The sequence below is a fragment of the Syngnathus floridae genome, chromosome 13 (assembly GCF_059516105.1).
Source record: "Syngnathus floridae isolate MCC-2025c chromosome 13, RoL_Sflo_1.0, whole genome shotgun sequence".
NCBI lineage: Eukaryota > Metazoa > Chordata > Actinopteri > Syngnathiformes > Syngnathidae > Syngnathus > Syngnathus floridae.
In genome coordinates this window covers 12,928,417-12,949,787 of record NC_142425.1, presented here as the reverse complement: position 1 = coordinate 12,949,787, position 21,371 = coordinate 12,928,417, and the positions used below count along the sequence as shown (strand labels likewise).

At 41.1% G+C, this 21,371-nt stretch overlaps 5 protein-coding genes and 1 pseudogene across 9 annotated transcripts; 4 read left to right on the top strand and 2 right to left on the bottom strand.

The window, feature by feature from the left end:
- Positions 1–21: 21 nt before the first annotated feature.
- On the top strand, positions 22–5,337 carry slc35e1 (solute carrier family 35 member E1). The gene is made up of 6 exons (XM_088394903.1): positions 22–351; positions 1,133–1,203; positions 1,702–1,839; positions 1,979–2,104; positions 2,191–2,436; positions 2,808–5,337. Exons 1-6 carry the CDS (start codon positions 24–26, stop codon positions 3,030–3,032), a joined length of 1,134 nt encoding a protein of 377 aa, XP_088251029.1. The 5' UTR covers positions 22–23; the 3' UTR covers positions 3,033–5,337.
- On the bottom strand, positions 5,312–8,289 carry LOC148388994 (prostaglandin E2 receptor EP4 subtype-like; annotated as a pseudogene). The gene is made up of 2 exons (XR_015862259.1): positions 7,307–8,289; positions 5,312–7,192 (listed from the first exon to the last, which is right to left on the bottom strand). The product of XR_015862259.1 is annotated as a prostaglandin E2 receptor EP4 subtype-like (transcript).
- LOC148388993 (disabled homolog 2-like) lies at positions 5,530–12,833 on the top strand. Of its 3 annotated transcripts, none has more exons than XM_088394907.1 (10): positions 5,530–5,666; positions 8,629–8,766; positions 10,022–10,193; positions 10,362–10,473; positions 11,397–11,503; positions 11,573–11,671; positions 11,874–12,005; positions 12,169–12,255; positions 12,345–12,411; positions 12,485–12,833. In XM_088394907.1, exons 3-10 carry the CDS (start codon positions 10,080–10,082, stop codon positions 12,664–12,666), a joined length of 900 nt encoding a protein of 299 aa, XP_088251033.1. In that variant the 5' UTR covers positions 5,530–5,666; positions 8,629–8,766; positions 10,022–10,079; the 3' UTR covers positions 12,667–12,833. The 3 variants fall into 3 exon arrangements, with proteins under 3 accessions (XP_088251033.1, XP_088251035.1, XP_088251034.1); XM_088394909.1 differs by having other exon boundaries at positions 5,531–5,666; positions 10,022–10,226; XM_088394908.1 differs by lacking the exon at positions 5,530–5,666 and adding an exon at positions 6,257–8,366.
- Positions 12,834–12,886: 53 nt separating this feature from the next.
- On the top strand, positions 12,887–16,623 carry LOC148388992 (uncharacterized). Its single transcript, XM_088394904.1, has 10 exons — positions 12,887–13,002; positions 13,786–14,356; positions 14,468–14,558; positions 14,700–14,755; positions 15,025–15,094; positions 15,559–15,601; positions 15,738–15,897; positions 15,991–16,024; positions 16,201–16,238; positions 16,314–16,623. Exons 1-10 carry the CDS (start codon positions 13,000–13,002, stop codon positions 16,349–16,351), a joined length of 1,104 nt encoding a protein of 367 aa, XP_088251030.1. The 5' UTR covers positions 12,887–12,999; the 3' UTR covers positions 16,352–16,623.
- Positions 16,624–16,768: 145 nt separating this feature from the next.
- Positions 16,769–19,227, top strand: pex11g (peroxisomal biogenesis factor 11 gamma). Its single transcript, XM_088394912.1, has 5 exons — positions 16,769–17,156; positions 17,718–17,915; positions 17,979–18,157; positions 18,256–18,318; positions 18,396–19,227. Exons 1-5 carry the CDS (start codon positions 17,094–17,096, stop codon positions 18,592–18,594), a joined length of 702 nt encoding a protein of 233 aa, XP_088251038.1. The 5' UTR covers positions 16,769–17,093; the 3' UTR covers positions 18,595–19,227.
- LOC148388990 (uncharacterized) lies at positions 18,719–21,299 on the bottom strand. Of its 2 annotated transcripts, none has more exons than XM_088394902.1 (3): positions 20,989–21,299; positions 20,114–20,537; positions 18,719–20,029 (listed from the first exon to the last, which is right to left on the bottom strand). In XM_088394902.1, exons 2-3 carry the CDS (start codon positions 20,514–20,516, stop codon positions 18,957–18,959), a joined length of 1,476 nt encoding a protein of 491 aa, XP_088251028.1. In that variant the 5' UTR covers positions 20,517–20,537; positions 20,989–21,299; the 3' UTR covers positions 18,719–18,956. The 2 variants fall into 2 exon arrangements, with proteins under 2 accessions (XP_088251028.1, XP_088251027.1); XM_088394901.1 differs by lacking the exon at positions 20,989–21,299 and adding an exon at positions 20,838–20,942.
- Positions 21,300–21,371: the final 72 nt, after the last annotated feature.

Sequence of the window (21,371 nt, the reverse complement as noted above, 5' to 3'; positions counted from 1 at the left end):
GTCACTGGATTCCGCTGTGAAAGATGGCTGCGGTGGAGCGGGCTCAGGTCAGGGAAGGTTTCCGGATAGTTGTTCTTTGCGTTTGCTGGTACACGGTCAGTTCGGGCGGAAACGTCATCAACAAGATAATCCTCAATGGATTCCCGTACCCGGTCACGGTGTCTCTCTTTCACATCTTTTCTATTGTAATCTTCCTGCCGCCGTTGTTGCGGGCATGGGGAGTCCCCAAAACAGAACTGCCCAAGAGGTACTACTGGTGGACCATTCTGCCTTTAGCTTTCGGGAAATACTTCGCATCGGTGTCGGCCCACTTCAGTATATGGAAAGTTCCTGTTTCATACGCGCACACTGGTAAGTGCTTTAGCATCAGCTGATGTTAGCTTCTTTTGCTAACGGGGTACTATTTAAACTGTGGGGCCTCCTTTTAGTCGGCCTCCCCGTTGTAGACTGACTTAGGTATTTTTCATGGTGCTAGGCTGCATGCCACGCAGTTAAATAAGTTACAAATTAGCTAGATTTTGTCGCCTAGCATCACGAGTGCGAGTTTGCTAATGAGCGTCATCACAATTAAGCTGAAAATTGGTCATGCTGTTGGTATTTACCTCCCTTGTCATTGGATTTAATGATTTTATTTCCATGCAAAGTATTGCCACATTTGACCGCAAATAATCAGCATGTTCCATCAGCGATGACTATCAACTAAAACGAACCGATGTTGTGATTTTCTTGTTTTTCTACATTTTATGTGAGATTTTTTCTAACATAACAAAAGAAAAGTAAATCCTCCAATTCAATAACTGGTGGATTGGTCCGCTGTTGTGATTTAAAGTGTACATGTGCAGCATTTTGATTTAATCAGTTGCGTCACTGTTCGGCATAATGTAATCACTGAAGTGCACTCGATGTGCTTCTATATTTTATCTGCCATCTGAGTACAAAACATTATTCATAGTAATGTTTTGTATACCCGGAGTGCACGTTCACCCAAATCAACTCATGCTTATTTGCATAGCGCTTCATCAAGCTAACCACAATGCGCTGAAGCAATTATATTTCTCAATTTGATAAGCTGGTTAGACAGAAACAACTTCATGGTCACCTTCTCTAAGTAGTTTTTTTTTGTCTTTTGCAGTCAAAGCCACAATGCCAATATGGGTTGTGCTCCTGTCAAGAATCATTATGAGGGAAAAGCAAACCACCAAGGTGAGTAACCTGAGTGCATCCAACCAAACTTGCTCCGTTTCGCCATCGGTGACGTGGCGATTATATCAAAGCTCATATTACAATGAGATGACAGCTTCTCAGGGTGGACAGATTTCTTCACTTTGGAACAAGGGTGGATGAATGAGGACTTGGTTGTCGTATCTTACATCCGTGTGTGGTGTTTACTTTGCACACATAGATCACAGACTGGGAATGTAGCTGCCACCTTAGTCTACAGGCCCCGCTTTAGTATTGATTCGACTGAATGAAATTAAAACTGCACATATCAAAAGCAAATAGTGGCAGTTTTCTTTAAATTGTCATTGTTTTTGGAGGAAAATGTATGTATCAAAAATACTAAATGTATCGGTGCTTGGTATCGGTATCAATGACAACTCAAGAACTGGGGACTCGTACTGGTATCAGTCTGGAAAAAAAAGTGATATAACTCAATGTTGTTTTGCCTCCTGTTTGATGCACGTGCGTTCCACACGGAAGGTGTACGTATCTCTGATCCCCATTATTGGCGGAGTGCTGCTGGCAACAGTGACCGAGTTGTCCTTCGACGTATCGGGCCTGATCAGCGCTCTGGCTGCCACGCTCTGCTTCTCTCTGCAGAATATCTTCTCCAAAAAGGTATGTGCTGAAATCATTGACATATGTAGAAGATGAGTGTGTTTGTTTTTCCTCCAATTTTCCACCAATCGGTTTCATATTAGAAACAGACATGTGGAGCATTTCCATTCTGTTTTAAGTGATCTGTGTTCTTTTATAGGTGTTACGCGATACACGAATCCACCACCTGCGGCTTCTCAACATCCTGGGCTTTAATGCCGTGATCTTCATGCTGCCCACCTGGGTGCTGGTTGACCTGTCCGTCTTTCTCGTCAATGACGATCTGGTGGGTAGTTGCTCCTTTTTTCTGCTGCTTTTAACTTGATCGTTCAGTCCCGGTCAACATCTCAACGTCACGTGCTCTCCTTGCAGTGGGACATGACGGGATGGACCGGAACCATCCTTCTGCTGCTCCTCAGCGGCTTCTGCAACTTTGCTCAGAACGTCATCGCCTTCAGCGTGCTCAGTCTGGTCAGCCCACTCAGCTACGCGGTGGCGAATGCAACCAAGAGGATCATGGTCATCAGCATCTCGCTCTTTATGCTACGCAACCCCGTCACGTTCATCAACTTGCTGGGCATGATGACGGCCATAGTCGGAGTTTTCCTCTACAACAAGGTGGGCCACCAGCAGACAGCCATATTTTTTTTTATGCATGTCTGTCTATGTGTCCAGGAACATTTTTTTTTTCTGTAACAAGCTTTAGAAACAAAACATTAGCTTGTTAGCGACCACAGTTGTTTAGATGCACAGCCACAAACCCATAAAAGAAATTCATTCACGTCTGACGTGTTATTCTAATTGCTTTCGTGCATTATAGATGCCATGAGTCGAGATAGAACCCGTTTGTGAACATTTTCTTTTTGCACCATACTGTCGTCTCGTTGCTAAATGGTCGCATATGAGAGTGATGTCGTGTTTGAAATGTAAAGCACGTACGATACGCAGATTAAGCAAACACATAATCATCCCAACAATGTCGCCGACAGGCCAAGTACGACGCCAACCAAGAGAAGAAACTCCTGCCGAGCAGCAAACAGGACCTGATGTCCTTTGACAACCCGGTGTTCCAAAAGCATCAGGCCAACGGGTCAGTGCCTTTCTCCCACTCTTCACAGCAACACGATTGGAACCACGAGCTGACCGACCACTTCCAGTACAGTCGGCAAACCTACACGACAAACTCCGACAGTAACCACCAGTATGTGGTGTAAAAAAATGGCGGGAGGGAGGCTGCTTTGCGTTGGATGGCTCTCCTGGACATTTAGTGTGCGTGTGTAGTCGCCATCCCAGCAGCAGCAGTTCTTCTCCGGTCTACGTCGCACACAGGAAAAAAGGGCCAGCGACATGACCTCTCCCATGCTCCTCCATCTCCAAACCTTGCTGTGTTTTCCAGTCTGTTACTTTGGTCCTGACTGTTTGAACATCTGGGCACACACGCTAGCGCTCATATCAGATATTTTCAGACGCATACACAACTTGGCTTTTCAATTGTTTCTTTTCTAAAAGGAGCGATATCATTTCAGACTTCCGTCGTGTTACTTTTGGTAACAAACGACACAGCGTGGAAATCTTCAATAGTTTAGATGTTTAGATTTCTGCTGGCTCGGGAAGAGGAGGGAGAAATTGGTGAAAGACGATTGTCTTCACGTTTTGAAAAGTTTGGTGCCCATGTTAAAAAAAAAAAAGATAAAAGCTTAGTCTACCCACGCTCAAAGCAATCACATCCGATCAGACTTTGGTTAGAATCAAGTGCGAGACGAGTTCTTAAACCCAAGAACGGTCAGTGACCACCACTCATCTTTTCCCACAATGCGACATCAATATTTGACATGATTGGGGGGGAAAAAGGAATTTAGTTTTACAAAACAAAGCTTCCTTGTGAAATATGCCAACGTCTGCAAACAAGGATGTTCTTTGTTCCATCTTTCTGAGGAAAGCCATCGCTGTGTTAAAAGTCAGGTCCAATTAGGAGAAAGAATGAATCACTCATATCTTATCAAGGGAGTCATTTTTCATGGCGGCCATTGATATTTATTCATCATCAGTGCTTTTCAGGCCAGAAGGAAAAATCTCTGTCCTGTAAGGCAATTTCAGCCTGAACCAAAGTTGCTTTTGTCATTTTTTTTTTTAAGTATCTATTTTGCACATAATGAAAGAACAAAAGCTTAGGTGAAAGGTGAAATGTCCGTCTTTAATAGTCACTGGATAGACCTGTAAAGGACTCAACGGTTTGGTTTGTGCAATAAACATTGGAACTGCCAACCCAGATAGACGGACGAGATTATGCTCCATGACAGTGTCACTAAATCCAGTGCTCCATCATGGATTTCTTTGAAATTCACACTGAGCATTTTAATGCCGCCGTATCAGGTGCGCTCCATCTTTTTCTACTGTATATTGTCTAATGCAAATGTCTCAACATTTGAATTTATTATTTTTTTTCTGCGTGCACATTAATGTAGCCTATGAGGAAATATATATTTCTCCAAGGAGATCAAATTTTGGTTAATGGTATGGCATCGTTCACATTATTAGCTTAAAAATATGATCGGCTGTAGTTTCTACTCTGTCCTTATCTGTTTACTACTGCCTGCTGCAAAACCTTTAACAATGCACTCAAAATATTTTTTTTTAATATTAAGTATGATTTGCATTTTGTCTCCTGATTTGCTTTTCCTCATTTGAAATGAGAATTATTTTTCTCATCTGACTGAGCATATCGGCAAAGAACCAGGCTGCTTTAAAAGCATCTTTGGAAGTGGGAAAATGTGAAATAAATAAAACTTTACATTAAGCTTGCATTGGTGTCACTGTGTAGAGACACCCTGGTGGTACCCGACTCCAAACGACAACCATAAACAAAATGTAAACATGCGCATAAACAGTGCAGGACAAAATTGGCAGAATGTTTTGATTTTAAACGGAGCTTTATAAACAAAAGAGCAAGTAAACAGACCTTAACTGCTTCTTGCAAGTAAGCAACTTGGAACTTGTACATTTTTATGTAACGATCCCAAATAACCTGGAGCCGAGCCAATAATGTGAGGACACAATCGGAGCACTGTGCTAAATTGAAAACGTCTGGTTGGATGCTCGTGTTCATAATTCTCATAGATTACTTTTTTTTTATGTTTAACTTGGATTTAGTTTTTTGATCATGTTGTCAAAAGCAAAGGGCCACAGGACAGAGGCCTTACCTTGGTAAAGTTCATCCTCTAACGTTTATTAAGAATTATGTGAAGGCTATTTGGATATCATTGTCAAATTTTCATAGAACGCAGGTTGCTCACTGGGATGTACAGTACGTGTTAATAAGGGGTTGGTGTCTTTGTAAACTTGTATGAATATTATTTTTGTGTGAGTTTCTACTCAGCTAACGTTTCTAGATTTTTATTTATGGTTGTCATGGTACAAAATGTTTTACAGCGGTGCAGCTATGAGCAGTTGTCTCTGCTTCTGATTGAAAAAAATGCTATTTTTAAATGTTCAACAAAATAAATAGAATACTGGACTGAACTGGATCCAATGTGTTTGCTCAGAAATGCAATTTCAGTGTTGGGGTAACGGCAAATAATTTGAAAATAATTGTGCAAAAAATAAATTGAAAATTTTAATTTGAGGTTCATGAGCAAGCTTGAGAAGCAATATTGCAAAATTAAGGAGCGATCAAAATGTTCTGTTGTGCCTGGTTACATTAAATTTTTCAGGACGGATTTCCCACTTCTGTGGGCAAAGCACTTCAGGACGGGTGTTTCAGAAATCTCTTGGCAGTTTAGAGAAGGATTCGCCGTTTCATTGAGGGTTCAGTTCCTTCAAACGATGGAAACGACGGACACAATAAGAGGGTAAGCTTGAGATGACACAAAAATATTAAACTGTATTTAACTTTTATATTATTGCGTGTCTACGATACCCTCGTTTCATAGCATTAGCATCATTAGCATCAGTCTTTATGCTGATTTACCGTTCTGTGCTCTAAGGTTTTACTTCTGGATGTATTTTGAGTAGTTGTATCAGATGAATTCCATTAAAGGTGCCGTTTTATTCGTGGGGAGCACAATAATGTGTTAAATACATTCGTTAGCTTCTTGCTAACGCTAGCATTAGCACTTAACGCTAGCATCAGCACTTACTGCTTAAATTGACTTGCAGTGCATTTTTACAAGATGTGTTCATAAATATTGTAAGGGGATTTATTTTGGACAAGTATTCTGCTGTTGATATCTTTTAATAAATTAAAAAAAACCTACAAATATTATAATTGACCATGATATGTCAGCTTGAAATAAATAAGAGTATATGACACACTGGAAATATTTAATTAAAATAAACATCTGAGCTTATTCAAGGGTGTCCATGGACCAGAAGCCCTCTTTTTTTGTTTAACTTCCTGATCTGAGAATCATCTTATTTTAATGTGGTTTCAATTACATATAGTAGAAGGTGAAACTGCAGATGTCATAGATTTTTTCCTCCCTACCCATAATGATCTAACAGATGTTGGCGTTACAGAATGTTCATGCTGTATCAGCTCAAATTAGAATTTTAACATCAGGATGAATCAAGGGCTCGTCCTTGGACATCCAACTTGATGATGAGTGATGCAATATAAAGAGAAAAACACAAAATGTGTGACAGTGAATGGCACAAATAAATATTCAACCCCACCTTTTTTTCTTTACACAATACTTAAGCGTGTATGTCATCTTAACATCTTTAAAAATCAAGTACAGTAGTCGTGTTTGGTGTGAGTGCATATTTTCTCCCTTTGCTTGCGTGGCTTTTCTGTGTACTCCAGCTTCCTTCTCCAGTCCAAAACTCGGATGCCAGGTACACAGAAGAGTCTGTATAGAATGTGGCAAATACGTGTCAGTTCTGTGATTGACAGGTGAGAAGTCCAACGCGTACCCTTCCACCTCGCCCAAAGTCAGCTGGAACAGCAGGTCCGTTCTGACTCCGGGAATAAAAGGAAATGGATGCAATCATTTTAATGAAGCTTCGTGACCCTTTCCAAAAGTGCCAAGTTGCAAAGGTGTCCATGCACCTTCAGTCTTCAAATTTAAGAAGCACAGCATGCATGTGTGCTAATGGGACATTGAGGGGCACCAGGAAGTGAAGTGTCCATCATCTCACTGAACGCATGGCAGCCCTTGGTGTGTTCAGAAAAAAATCGATGCCGTTGCATGGGCAGGGTGCCACGGCTGCGAGTCCTACATCGTCGGGATAGACTGAGTATTCGGCGAAACAGAGATCTCCTGAGAAGGATGTAGATCCAAGGGTCAAGGATGGGGTTAACGGATGCGAACCGGATAGCGGCCAGGTCGGCTTCAGAATTATCTTTCAGCATGACGCGGTTGGCGAATACACGGACCTGAAAGAAAAAAGGATTATAGAATAGCTGCAATCTCACCGTGATGTTCTAATAGGGTGACATCAGTTTTTAGTTTCTTGAAATACTATTTTGGTATAAAGACTAATTCCTCACCACCAGTGGAGCCGAACACGCCACCACCACGAGAGACGTCATCACCAGCATGGTCATGATCTGGATCTCCGCGGCGGAGGAGAGCGCCTTCCACCTGTCCCGCACGCTCCCCCTGCCGCTCTTGGTCCTCCTCCGTGCGCTCCTCCGACGCATGAGCAGCAACGAGCCGCACACGGCCACGTTGAGCGCGGCGGTGCCCACGATGAGCAGCACGCTCACCGCGCCGTACAGAACCGAGTAAACCGCCGCTACCGGCTCCGGGGTCCTCAGGTCGATGAAGCACCACGTTTGGGAGGGTTGCAACCTGCTCCTCACCACGCCCATCATCGGAAGGCTGCAGAAGAGCACGTTGATTGCGTACATGGACATCAGGGAGGTTTGCGCAAAGCGGCGGTCCACTCCCCAACGCTGGTACAAGTAGGGGCAGCAAATGGCCAAGTAGCGCTCCGCAGCCATGGCGCAAATGATGCTCAAGCCAGTTAAACTAAAAAAGAGCAGCAAAAAGGAGTGGAAGTCACACAAGGGCCCGCCCCGGAGCACCTGTCGGTCCAGGTAGTTGGCGATGGTCAGCGGGCTGGCCAAACATGTACCCAGGAGGTCGGTCACAGCCAAACCGCAAACCAAGGTATAGAAAGCGGAACTTTTGCTCTCCTGTCTGGTCATGGAGAGAACGACGATTGCAATTATATTCCCAAGAGCGCCCCCGGCGAACATTAGTATTGGTAAAGCCACTCTTTCTTTCCAGGCGTGAACCAGCAATGTCTCGTTTCTGGAGATCGAACCGTGCGTAAAGTCGGGACTCCTCGTCATCGTATGCAACAAGAAGCTTGCGTTCGAGAGCATCATGATTTTTTTTCTGGGCTCAAAATTTGGACAAAGCAGTGGTGGCCGTGTTCTTTAAATGGTTCCAGTTAATGCACATGTTGCTGCGTCTTGCAAGTGGGACGACACAAACTTTGCCAGACGACCTCCCACCCAGCATTCTGATTGGACGAGAAAATCGCCGTTCTTATTCCCATCCGCTGCGATGACGTCATCCGCCCTCCGCTGCAGAGTTTTGGTATGGGAGACTTGTCCTCATCAATTCATTCAAATCATTTGTATTAGGAATTTACAGTCATCCAAGGCTGTAAAAACCAGTAGAGACTCCATAAGATAAGTTTGATGAGCATGCCCAAATGTATCTGTGGCCATCCCTCATTTCTACAGTGACTTATGTTTATAGTGAGGAGCATCGCTGAGGGTCTCTGTCTGCAGCAGCCCTTAAAAGACCACATAGAACACTTACCCCAGACGTAAACTTGTAATTCTCTTTGTTCCAGACGCAAGTGAGTTGGCAGTCTCCTTAAGGACGGTACAGCACATGAAGTGATGCCAAAACTTGGAAACTCCACGGCCGCTTGGAATGTCCCACTGAATCATGGCATGAAGAAGATGTCCCTCTCTTCAGTGTCATAAAGGTAGTCCATAATAGGTCATGCAGATAAAAAGGCATATAGAAGTGAACTTATTTTTTATGATGTGACAAATATGCAAACAATTTATTGTATACTTTGGTCTTTTTATGTGTTGAACGCTGGCAGGAAAACAGCTGTGTCACACATGTTGGACATGAAATAGGAGTTTCTTCTCTGCCAAATATAAAAATGGATACAAACAAGTTGGTTTTGATGTCACACAGATTAACATTTTTTGTGGCTACTTGAGGTTTGTGGTGAAAAGAAACAATTCTGCTCACTCTGGGAAGTGAGTCAAGATGATGGGAGAATCCCAAGGCAATCCAAATTTGCGGAGGTTGGACTTATATAAACACAACTTGTAAAAGATGTGTCCAAAGTGTGTTTATAAATATGACCCAAAGCATGCCACCCAAGTTTGGTTGTGTCATAAAAACGTGTCGACAAGTAAACTGTGGTTGGGGCGTGACATTAGAGCTCATTTTGAGTAAGAAGGAAAGTCGACCCAAAATGAAAGTGACAGTTTTACATTTCATCATCCACATGAGCTTTGAATGTTTGCTCAACTGTTGCATCTGTTGTGGGAGAAGCCTGCAAAATGTAGTTTAAATTGCATCTGTTAGCCATTAGCGGTTTTGTTTATGTGGTCATTTTCGGGTCATCCTTTATTTATAGTGGGCGATCATGACTTTTTAATGGCTTGGATTCAATAGTTGAATCTCTGGAGTGCATGCTTATTCAAACATGAGGAGAAAGAATATTTTTGTTTTCTGCCCATTTTTAAAATGTTTCCGTGAGTGAGATATTCTGCATTATATTACACAATAGCGAGGCTTAATTCCATTTATTTGTGTGGATGTGTCTGTCGAGTTATAACAAATGTTCACCGCAAGTTTTTTTCTGTTTGCAAAGTATTTATCCGACCGGTATTGAGTACTTTACACCGATGACGACGTTTTCTTGTTTGTTGTGCATCATTTCCGCCTGGCTTCAAGTTGAAGCGGCGTAAATATCCACTGCTTGGGATTCCAGTGAAAGGATAATCCTTCTCATTTAGAGAAGATTTGGAGATAATCTGATGTAAACATCTTCCTCTGTCTGGGAATTTAAGTCAAAATAGCTCCATTTCATGGGAAGAAAAGCTCTTGGCTGACATAAGAACATAAGTCTGTTGATTCAAATTGTATTGACATATATGTACGGAGAGAGAAAAAAAATCATACAAATTTAATAAAGCTGAAATTTTATTTATTTTTAGGGGTATTGGCTCTGGTTCCTTTCCCACAAAGTCCCTGAGAGAATCACATGACCAGACCATGATCTGCCGATCCTCTTCAAGAGCTCTCATGAATGCAAACTTCCCAGCGGATGTTAATGTATCACCAATGAGTCTCAGACAACCTTTGACCCCGAGCCATTTTCGCTTTGAGGCAAGATAAGTAACAGGGATATACTCTAAGCAGGTAAAACAAGTAAACACTGATTTCAAACTTCTCATTTTTTTTTTTTTTGTAGGTTTCCAGATCACAAAGTTTTTTCTCCTAATTTGTATGAATATGAAACAGATTTCAATTAGATTTGACTTTGTTTTATTCCAGCGGCTACTGGCTGAGGACGTCCCAGCAGGGCTTGCGGTGATGGAGTCTGCCGAGGGACGTCCTATCTCAGGACAAACCGTAACGGAGACATGGCTGTCTTCCAGCACAAGAGGTACACCACGGCCGCCCGCCGTTGACAAGAACGTCACACTGTAATCAGCAATGTTGATATTTTGCTTTCAATGTTGTCATTGTGTTCCAGCTGCCTGGAAGTTACTAGAAATGTGTTTTGATTTCCTTCACGTCCTCGACTAATATTTAGGTCACGTCGTCCCAGCTACCGGGGAGGCAAACATTAGAAATAACTCAGTATGTGCACAAGAATAACCATCTTTTAAATAATAAATTATGAATTTTTTTAAATAATTAATTTTGAAAATATAGCAATATTTTAATGAATACCACTGTGACAGTTCAATGATTTTTTTTTTTTTTTTTAAATATAGCAAAGGATTTTTTTTTTATTTAGCCTACGTAATGTGTTGGACCTCACTAGACTATGCAAGCGTGCGTAAAGTTGTGGCCGGCGAGTTAATTGAATGTCTTTCACGGTGTGTTTGTCAGATGTGAGACAGTATTTGTGTTCTGGGATTTCAGCTCTTCCAGATGTTTGGCTGCTGACGTTCAACAGAGCAGCTTTACTGGAATTAGGAAGCTTTGTACTGGGGTCGGATGGAACTGCTTGTCTGAACTTATGTCATGTGAAGGGAGCACTTTTCACCTTTTCACACGAGCTAACAATGGTATTTAGGATTAGAAAAAGGACGTTTAGTTTTGGTGTGCAAGTATTCCCGCAGAGGTCATCCTCCTGATGGTAAGCACTGTAAAAGCTTCCTGGAATATGAGCCTGCTTTGCTACGTCATTTATTGAAGAGCTCAAAGAAAAAGCAACAAGAGAAATGTGAGCAAAGTCAAAAAAGGTAACTAATGAATGAATTTCCACACAGATGCTGAATTGGACCAGAAATGTAATTAATAAAATGGATGGAATGTAACACTATTGAAATGAAATCCTAATTGGTTGAATTATCTCAGGTTGCCATGGAGACGGTATGCGTTTCCAGGCCAAGCTGATTGGCGTCGAAATGATATCCAGCGCCATTGGGGACAGGACGTGCAGGGACTCAATGAACAAACTAAAGGTAAAAAAATAATAATAATAATCTGGGCCCTGTCGTTTGGGCTGAAGTTTAGTCACTGTTGCTTTGCAGCAAATGGAGACAACTGCAAAGAAACGGGGCAAGCACAAGCAGAGCATTTGGCTTAAAGTCTCAACCAGGGGTTTGCAGATTGTGGACCAGCAAACAGGGGTGAGTCACATGATAAACATTTCTGTTGACACCGTGTACACCTGCTTGGATTACCACACGAAGGCCGGCTGGGCAATTCCCATCCTGGAGAGGATTTTAACGAAATGAATAAGGGAGGGCAGGGGATTTTTGCTGCATGCTAATGGAGCTAATATGCGTAGAGATGTTCACGTTACTTGAAAAAAGACTATTTGTTTTTCAGGTGCTTCAACATGAGCACGAGAGAAGTAGGATCATTTCCCTTGTCAGAGACAAGCAGGATTTAAGAGCTTTGGCTTACATCTACCAACAAGACCACACCTACAGCCTCTTCTACATCAAGATGGCCCATCTGGTACTTTGAACACTAAAAGATAAAAAAAAAGTCATTGATCATATTTATTTTTCTTTTTAGGCATTTCAAAGATAAAAAAAGTCATTTATCATGTTTTTTTTTTAGGTATTTCAAAGTATAGTCAGCAATGTTTGGACTTAAGGCTCATGTTCATGTTTTCTAGGCGAAGCCTGTCCTGGACACTATTAAAGAGATGTTTGAGGAAGTGGATCAAGACTTTTCACAGTGTTCTGCAGAAACATTGGCACAGGTTAGAACATGCTGAAATGCTTTATCACGACAAATTGAAAATTTGGAACAATTTGGAACATAAACGCTACAACCTTTCTGTGTCTCCAGAGCTCTGAGTTGATAAAAACCTGCAAAGAATCATCAGAACCACTCGTACCTATTTCTTCACTCCCAGGTAACATAAATAAGCATGTGCAATTGATTCAGTATTACTAATCCAACATTGCATTTAATTTTCTTTTTTATAGAATCTCAGCATCAAATACTGTCCAACTATCTGATATCGCCTGGTGTGATGCGTCAGATTCCCGTTCAAGGCTCTCAGCTCGCGGTTGACACTCCCGCCCCTCCTTCACTCAACCTCATTCAAATGACAATATCATTGTCTGACTTGTGCACAGTAGGAAACCCCCATGAATCACTCTGTTAACAAATGACCCCATTTCACACTATTGCCAAGTTCATTACAGCTACAACAGAGTTTCATGGCATTTTTTTTTTTTTTTTAATCTGTAGCAACGTACTGCCCATCAGCACCCTATGTGGAGCACAGTCCACCATCAGTAGCCCTGATTAAAATGTATAGAAAAACATAAACCTGTGAATTTTTTTTTCCCCCCGAGTTATCAGAATACTGCAGGTGGTTTTTGTCACTTCCTGGTTTTCAACAAGTGCACTGACACAGGTCGACTAAATCGTCGCGCAACATGGGGCGCTTTGCTCCCAACCTGCTCTGACACCTCTGGAACCATTGAGCAGAATCATGGTAAGAGAATTTCTTCATTCCTAATTGATCAAGAGGTTGAATGGGCTGGGGTGAGTACGGCTTTAATCGAGGCTTTACCGCGACATTTATTGATTTGTTTCTTCAAATTGTTTTAAAAACAAAGTTATAAATACGCTTGTCTATAATTTCCCCATATTTAAAAAGCTTTTATTTTGATTTGCAGGTAATTCTAGTGATATTCCTGTTTCCCACCATAATAAACAATGTTATTAAATTGTGCCTAAATATTAACATTGCAAATGAACACATTTGATCCAGCACTTCATTTAATAACATAGCGTCAATGTCCCTAATAAAGTGTCCAGTGAGATCAAACTATGTCGAAGCAGACTGAAAACAAGAGTTTGAATCCGTTTCCTTTGTTCTATATAACCTTGCATATTATTGGTGCAGCAATATCAGCACACGCCACGTTTCCATAGCAACCAGTGCAGGATGCTGGCTGAGGTAAAGAAGCGTGTGGTTGCTTACACTTCCTTCACACTTTACAAAGGTTGTAACCTTTAGGTGTTTGCTCAAAAGATCCTCAGAATTGAACCATAATTATTTATTTATTTATTTTTTCTAACCTGGTTTTCAATTGGGTCATGTCTGATAAGGAAAATACAACACATCCATGTTAAATTGCAGTATTTTTTTTAAATGTGAGAAAAATGAAACTACATTATTGTGACCTATATATATATAACATGTTCATTTTAATTAAAAAATATCCATCATCCATCTTGAGAAATAAACGTGTGTTGTTCTTGTTGTCGTCAGGAAGAAGTTGTCGACGTCAAGGCTTTGCGAGCCAGGTTCAGCAGCAGCGCCGCCGCATCACACACCAGCAGCCGGGATAGTCATTCTCCAAAATCTCCGCAGTCTGATTTTGTCAGAGTCACGGGATCAACAGTCCAGAAGAACATTTCCCAACCCAAAGTGTCTCCGACATATGTGGCTGGTCCAGATGCGGCGAAGTTCCAAAGAAACCAAGCAACGGCAGCCGAGTCTATTTTTTTCCCTCCGTCACCTCTCAATAGAAAGGTCGCAACATTAGTGGAGTCTCCAGGCGGTGATAAAATTAAACAGGCGGGAGAGATGCTAGAAAAAATGATGCTGAGGAGGGCTGCGGGTCCTAAAGTCCCCCTTCCGGTTTCGACATTAACCCCGCACCCCCTGCGGCTGAAGAGTACAAGCACTGTCATCCCATTGAGGAAGCCACTTCCTTCTGAGGGACCTCTTCCCGTGAAACCCAAACGACCACCCAACGTTGACCTGGAGCAATTCCTGAAAATAAGACAACAAGCTAGGCTACTTCCAGTTCATGAAGCAAAGGGATTGTCCAATCCTGGTATTCATGTTTATTCATTATTTTGGGGAGTGATTAATAAAATCATGTACTTCTGTTTGCAGTGCTGTTCAAGTTCCAAAACTGACATTGTCACTCCGAATGTTTCCTCAGGCTCAAAAGCGAGACAAGTAAACGTACCTGGAGTGACCAGTCCATTAAATCCTCCTTCACGACTCAGGAAATCCGACAGCTTGCAGAATGTGTGAGTATTTTGGATGATCCTTCCTGCACAAGGTTACAATTTTTAGGTGTTCACTTAATTTTGTATAATCTGGTCCAGATTGATTTGTCTAATATTCGGCTCAACAATTTTGGATGAAACATATTGTGTTGTTCTCTACAGGGATGTTGACATCTACGATAATTCTTATGATGACATTGCAACCTTGGAAGACAAAGGTAAAAAATAAGTGCAATAAAAATCATGTGTATGAGCAGCAATTAAAATATGAGATATTTGATCATTTTAACTCATTTCTAATTTACATTTAGCTCCTTGAAAAATGGGGTCTTTACCACTTTTTTTCCCAGACCGATACTAGTTCTCAATACTTGAGTCGTCTGGGGCCAGTACTAACTGTTGACCACTTCACAAAACAGAATTTAGAATTGTAAAACAACTTTAGACACTGCATGTTGTCGTAACATCATTTTCTTTGTGGTCTTAGATGACTATGATGACTCTTATTTATCAACTGAGGATTTTACACCACCACCGCCACCACCACCTGCAATTAGGTACACAATTTCTGTTTTTATTTATTTATTGTTAATGAAAAAGCTGGTGCGGCACTTTTATTCTTGTTGTCCGCTGTAAAACTGAAGTGAAACGAAAACTGTTCACCCCTTGAACAAAGTAATAGGAAGGCAGAGAAATACTGCGACCTAGTGGTGTGTTTAGGTATTGGCACAATTGTATATGTTTTGTACGTGCACGTATATGGCAGCAGAAAACAATACATTTTGAACTCTGCAGGCCTAAACACTATCAGAAAGGCAGACCTATTTTTACAATCTAAATTATAATCTACCAATTTAACTCAAACTATATTAGCAATGGCATTTTTTGTTTTTGCAAATAGTTTTCAAATTTGTCCCGGCTGTCAAGTAACTCCCCTAAACTTGTTACATTCTAGATAAAGTTGTACCTTGAAATTAGATGACAGAAAATAAACAATAAAATGTTTTTTTTTTTTTCACAGCATTGATCCCAACAAGGAAAAGGAGCTAAGAAAGAAATTCAAGGTTTGTGGTTTCTTATATATTTTTATTATTTGTAGTTTTTATTCTTGGCCAGTTGCACAGATTACCTGTATGTGCTGTGAAAAGTATTTGAATTATTCTGTTATTTAAGAAAAGCTATCTGTGCTAAACGTTTCAGTACGCGGGTCCGCTCAGAGTGTTGCAGACCCTGATGGTGGACGGCGTCATGAAGAAGCCAGGCGAGAAGGACCTCTATGTGTCTCACGGGGATGTTCTGGATGTCATTCAGTTCACTAACAGCAAGAAAGCTCTGTGCCACAACTCCACATCAGGAAAATGTAAGTTATGATGAACATATTACTTTTATTATTCTTACTTTTATCACGTCTTGTCCATGTTTAGGTGTTTACTTTTTGCATTATTTCTTCCAGATGGTTATGTATCCAGAAAGCTTCTTGTTCCCCTGTGAGTCAATCTTACTTTCCATATTTTATACACATGGATCTCATAATACACACATAATAACCTTCATTAATAATAGTTTTTGATGCTGACATACAGCATTTAATGGCTTGGGTGTAGACAAAATGAGAAATCTAATAAAGGAAGATGGATCAACACAATATCATCTTCATTTGCAGGGAAGGGAATATTTATGATGATGTTGATCATCCCGCTGGTGAGTTGAAGTGATGGCAATGATTTACTGCAGAATTGCATTTTCTTCATCACTTTTCTTTCTTTTCTCTTTCAGAACAACATGACGACGGTTATGTGCCCGCAGATTATTAATCTGTCAAACTAAATAGAGATATTCATAAAGATGATGGAAACAACTACAATATAGTGTAACTAAATGAACCTGAGAAACAAAACCGCTTGTTAGAAAGTTGTTGTGCTTATAAACAAACAAACCAACCAGTTGCAATCTTTCACATAGATTATCAAATGAGAAAAAGAATGTAGATTTAACCACTCAAAGTTATTGTACAAAATGGACACACGATTGTTGATTTTGCTTGACTTGACCCCTGATGTCATTTCGAATAAACCCTCTTATTTAAGTTTTTCTTTTCTCCGATATCATTCCAGCATTACAATTTAGGAAAATAGTCAAATAAAATGTACTAAAAACAGCCGTTCACTTTTTGTTTATGATGAGGATGATCCAACTAGACCTCCAATTGACGTCTTAAATAGAAGGCATACAAAATAATAATCATAATAATAACATAACAAATTCAAAACATTAAAAATTCATAAAAACAACAGTAATAAATGTAATTTAAATATTCTCAACCTGTCATTCTAAAGTATAATCTATTCGGACGCTAGAGGGCAGTAATGCCTTCCACGTTGGCTTAAATATGAAAGCTCGGTAATCGATGAGTTGAGTCTGAAAAGATTTTCGGTCGAAGTCCAGCAGAAGCAAAGAAAAACGGGTTTAATCTAAAAGTTGAGGATGTTTCACACAAAAGCATTTTGCACTTTGTTTATTTTTTGACAGTAGCGTTTACTTGCGTCCGTGTCAGTCATGCAGCAGTCGGTCGACTGTCTTGTTCGGGTTCTGGAATCCTACAGAGGAAGAGACAAACTCGTGAGTATTACGTGCACTGCTCTTTGACTGTTGGCACTTGTGATAAAAATCTCAAAAAGGTTCAATTCCAGCTCACAAATAAACTCCCCTTAGATTTATATAAGGTAAAAAAAAAAAAGGAAATTTTAACTGAGTGATGACTGATCAGGACCATATGGTAATGATAATTACAGCAACATTAATATTACTAATATATTTATTATAATAGCTAAGGGCTCTCTTACAATAAAATATGGTCCATAATTGCTGAACAGAAAGCAACATAAATTTAAAATGAAGTAATTTCAAGCGTGTTTTTACTCATTCAAGGGTATTAATATACAAATTTATGTTCATCAAGCCCATAATAAAAATGTTTGACTCACTCACATGTACAAGTAAAACACTGAAATGGCCATAAAGTTAATTCCCTTTTTTAGTGATATTTAATGTACTAAACGTGTCTGAGCCTAACAGACTGCGTAAATATGTATTCAACAAATTAAAAGAGTAAATAACGTGAAGAAGACCAAACACATGCTGTCATGCAAGTTTCTGACACAATGTTTTCTCTGCTCACAGATCAGAACACTTTGCTATGGCTCACAGCTGCTTGGAGGCCTTCTGTCACCCAAGGCTGAGGCTGATCCTTCATCCCACAACCTTGGGAAAAGTCTGCTGCTCTTTTCTGCTCAGCTCAGCCACTGCAGGACGGTGCTGAGGCTGTTTGATGATCTGTCCATGCTGGCGTATTCCTACAGTTACGGATTTGGAGCCAAGGTGTCCTTTTCTTCTTCTAATGGTTGACATATGTTTCACATGTTCAACACATGTTGTCTGTAGGAGAAAGATGGAATCGTGCGCTGGATATCAGTGCTCACAAATGTGGCCGACCAACTCTACTACCCGTGCGAACACGTGGCCTGGGCCGCTGACGCTCACCTCGTCGGGGTGAAGTCGGAAAGATGGTGGCACATCAGCACGGTGCTGTGGGGAACCTCGCTGCTGTTGGCGATACTTAGGTGAAGTCAAAGCTGAATACCACATTGAACTCAATGTAACATTTTTATAATTTAATTTTTCAATATGATTTGTGACATTCAAATTGCGTGCTCTTCAGGTCACTCAGAGTTCGCATGCTGCTCAAGAAGGAGCTTAGAAGATGTGCCAAAGGTGGAAGCAGGTGTGTATCTACAGCTTTTTATTCATAATCTCCCTTGCTCATTTGTTTCATCGAAAACTTATTTCCACCTTCCACAGCTACGTTCAGATCCATCGGCAGATGCAGGTGGAGCTGCTTTCGATCCTTGGATCTATGACAGACCTGAGTAACGCCATCCACTGGATGCCTCACGGTTTCTTGTGGGCAGGACGATTCCCTCCTTGGCTAGTAGGACTGATGGGTACTATCTCTTCTCTTGTGGCTTTGATCAAGATGAACGCAGGAGACTGTGATTGAACATGATGGACGCTTTGGTCAGCACTGCAGCAAATATTGGATAGATTTGACAATTTGAAGAACACGCTAATCGTGCTCTGCAGTATAAGACTTATTGACACTTGTTCAATTTATTCAATGCGTGTTTGTTTTTTCTTTTATTTGGGAAGAATGACAAAAAACAAACTTACACAAGGAGTTAAAATCCAATTCTTAGTACAAAAACATCAAACAGTTCAAGATAATACAAAAACATTAAGCAATTCAAGGTAACATCAGGCAGTGGTAATAATACTCAAACCTATTTTCCATAGTTCCTCAGTCGGATGCATTAATGAATGTATGGATAATCAACAGATGATTAAAATCATGAGTTCAAAACTTTATGTAGAGCTGCTTTTCTCGCCCGCACATTTGTGCTTGTCAGCTTGACTTTTCCGAAAGAATCGTTGGTAACACACAGCACAGCTGTAAGGTTTCACCCTGGTGTGTGTGTTCATATGTGCCATCAAATGTGTCTTCTGAAGAAATTTTAAATCACATTCCGAGCAAGCAAAAGGTCTTTCTCCCGTGTGTGTTCTCATGTGAATTGCTAAATTGCCCTGCCGTGCGAAACCTGCAAAGCAAACTGAGCAAGTAAAGGGTCTTTCTCCAGTGTGTGTCCTTGTGTGTGCGTCCAAACCACCCTTCGTAGAGAATCTACGACGGCAAAGTGAGCAAGAAAATGGCTTCTCTCCAGTGTGTGTCAACATGTGTTGTTCAAGGCTGGCCTTGGTTGAAATTCCTTTTCCACAAACTGAGCAGGGAAAAGGTTTTTCTCCCGTGTGGATCTTCATGTGGTTTTCAAGTCGCTGCTTAAAAGTGAAACCTTTACCACACTCTGAACAAGAAAATTCTTTTTCCGGACAGTGTACTCTGGCATGGATTACGGCATTCTGCCGAGTTGAGTAACTTTTACCACATGTTGCGCAGGTATGTATTTTCTCCCCTTTTGGTGTCGTTTGTGTTGTCACGTGTGTTGCGTAATGTTTCCTAAATTGACCCGGTCGTGGCACAATTTTATGGCAAATGCGACACAGCCGTGCGTAGACACTTAAACGTCGTCTTTTGCTCTTCAAAGGTTTTCGGGGTTCATCACTGTCTTCATCCTCTGAAGAGTCAGACACCACGATAGGTGGAATGGAACCAAAGTGTTTTTGGTTTCCATCGGCAATTGTAGTCGACCTGCTGCTTCGAGGCGCCACCTTCATATTTTTTTCTCTTTCACTGTGATGGAGCTTAAGTACCTGTTCACAATTCCTAGAGGTGGTCGAGAATTGCGTGGTCTGAGTCTGATCCGGTCCTTGAAACTGCACTGGCTGTACTTGAACGTGTGAGGGCTCTGGCAGGTTCTGCTGCCTGAAGGTCCATGGCATCTGTACAAAAGGAACCTCGTTCATCCTGGCAAACGGCTGACCTGGGGAATACAAAGAACAAAAAGGAGTCAAATCATTTGCATGTCATAGGCCACCTTCTCATCTGCATTACAAAATGTCGGCACCTTGTATTGTTTGCTGATATGGTGACATCCATCTGCTTCTGTTCTGGTGAAAGGCGCTGAATACCGTCTCCTGACTTTGTTGGTAGTGATGTTGCCAAGACTGATAATCTGCGTGATTCTGCTGGTTAAAGGCGTTGCCGTCCTTCTCCTGACTTTGTTGGTCTTGTCGGTGCCAAGACTGATATTGAGCATTGTTCTCCAGCTGGTTCTCCGGTCTTTGATTCCAATCACCTCCTTGATTGAAGTGGAATTGCGCGTATGCATCACCTCCTTGATTGAACCAGAGTGGCATGTATGCATAACCTCCTTGATTGAACCAGAGTGGCGTGTATGCATGCAGGTAGTGGTGATGAGGGTTCTCTGGCTCCGATTGCATGATGGTGGAGGTCTTTGTCTGTTTCATTCACAGGCAACAAGTAGACATCTGCAGAATACAAAACATAGCTCAGCGTTGAGCGAGAAACAGATAGCATGGCAGTTTGCATTTTATAGTATGGAATAAGGCGACCCCGGACCAGAAAAAGTTGAAAATAAGCATAGATAATCTCATTTTTAAATGTAAACAGCAACAAGGGGCCATGATATGAAGCATGGCTGAGCTCCAATAAAATACATAAATGCATTTCCTGCACTTTTTCCCATAGGAGATATTGCACATAAAAAAAGAAAAAACCTTACAAAGTAAAAAGTTTTAAATACGGAGTACATGCAGACTTTTACTTACCGCCAGCCCGGAATCCAACCACCACAACATCAAGAGCAACCTCCAGACAACATGGAGTTTTATATAGGGTGGGGAGAGAGGGGGTGGGATCCGCGCGCCTATTCCGCGACCTTTCCCCTTTGTGTCATGCAAATTAGATGATCGTAAATACCTCTGTGGGCTCTGATCTTCCCTCAGACGATAAGCACCTTCAAACAACCAAATGAATGGAGAGACTGGCGGCATGCAACTCTTTGTCTTCTCTCCTTGCAAGGCGCCAGGCGGTCTATTTGTCAATTGGTTTACATATCAAACAGTAACTTTAGGTGAAGTTGCAAAACTTTGTTTCATATTTACTTCTGCACTTATTAATGAATATTTGAGTTTCACTAAAGGTGGACTACACTACAACAAATCACGCAATATATTCGTATAAATTGGGATGGATGCTCAAAAATTCATTTAGATCGATGTGTTTTTTTCGATTGAGCAGGACTGGGCTACGCGTGTGACGTCAGCTATTGACTTCGTGATGCATTCAAAAACTACCGTTTT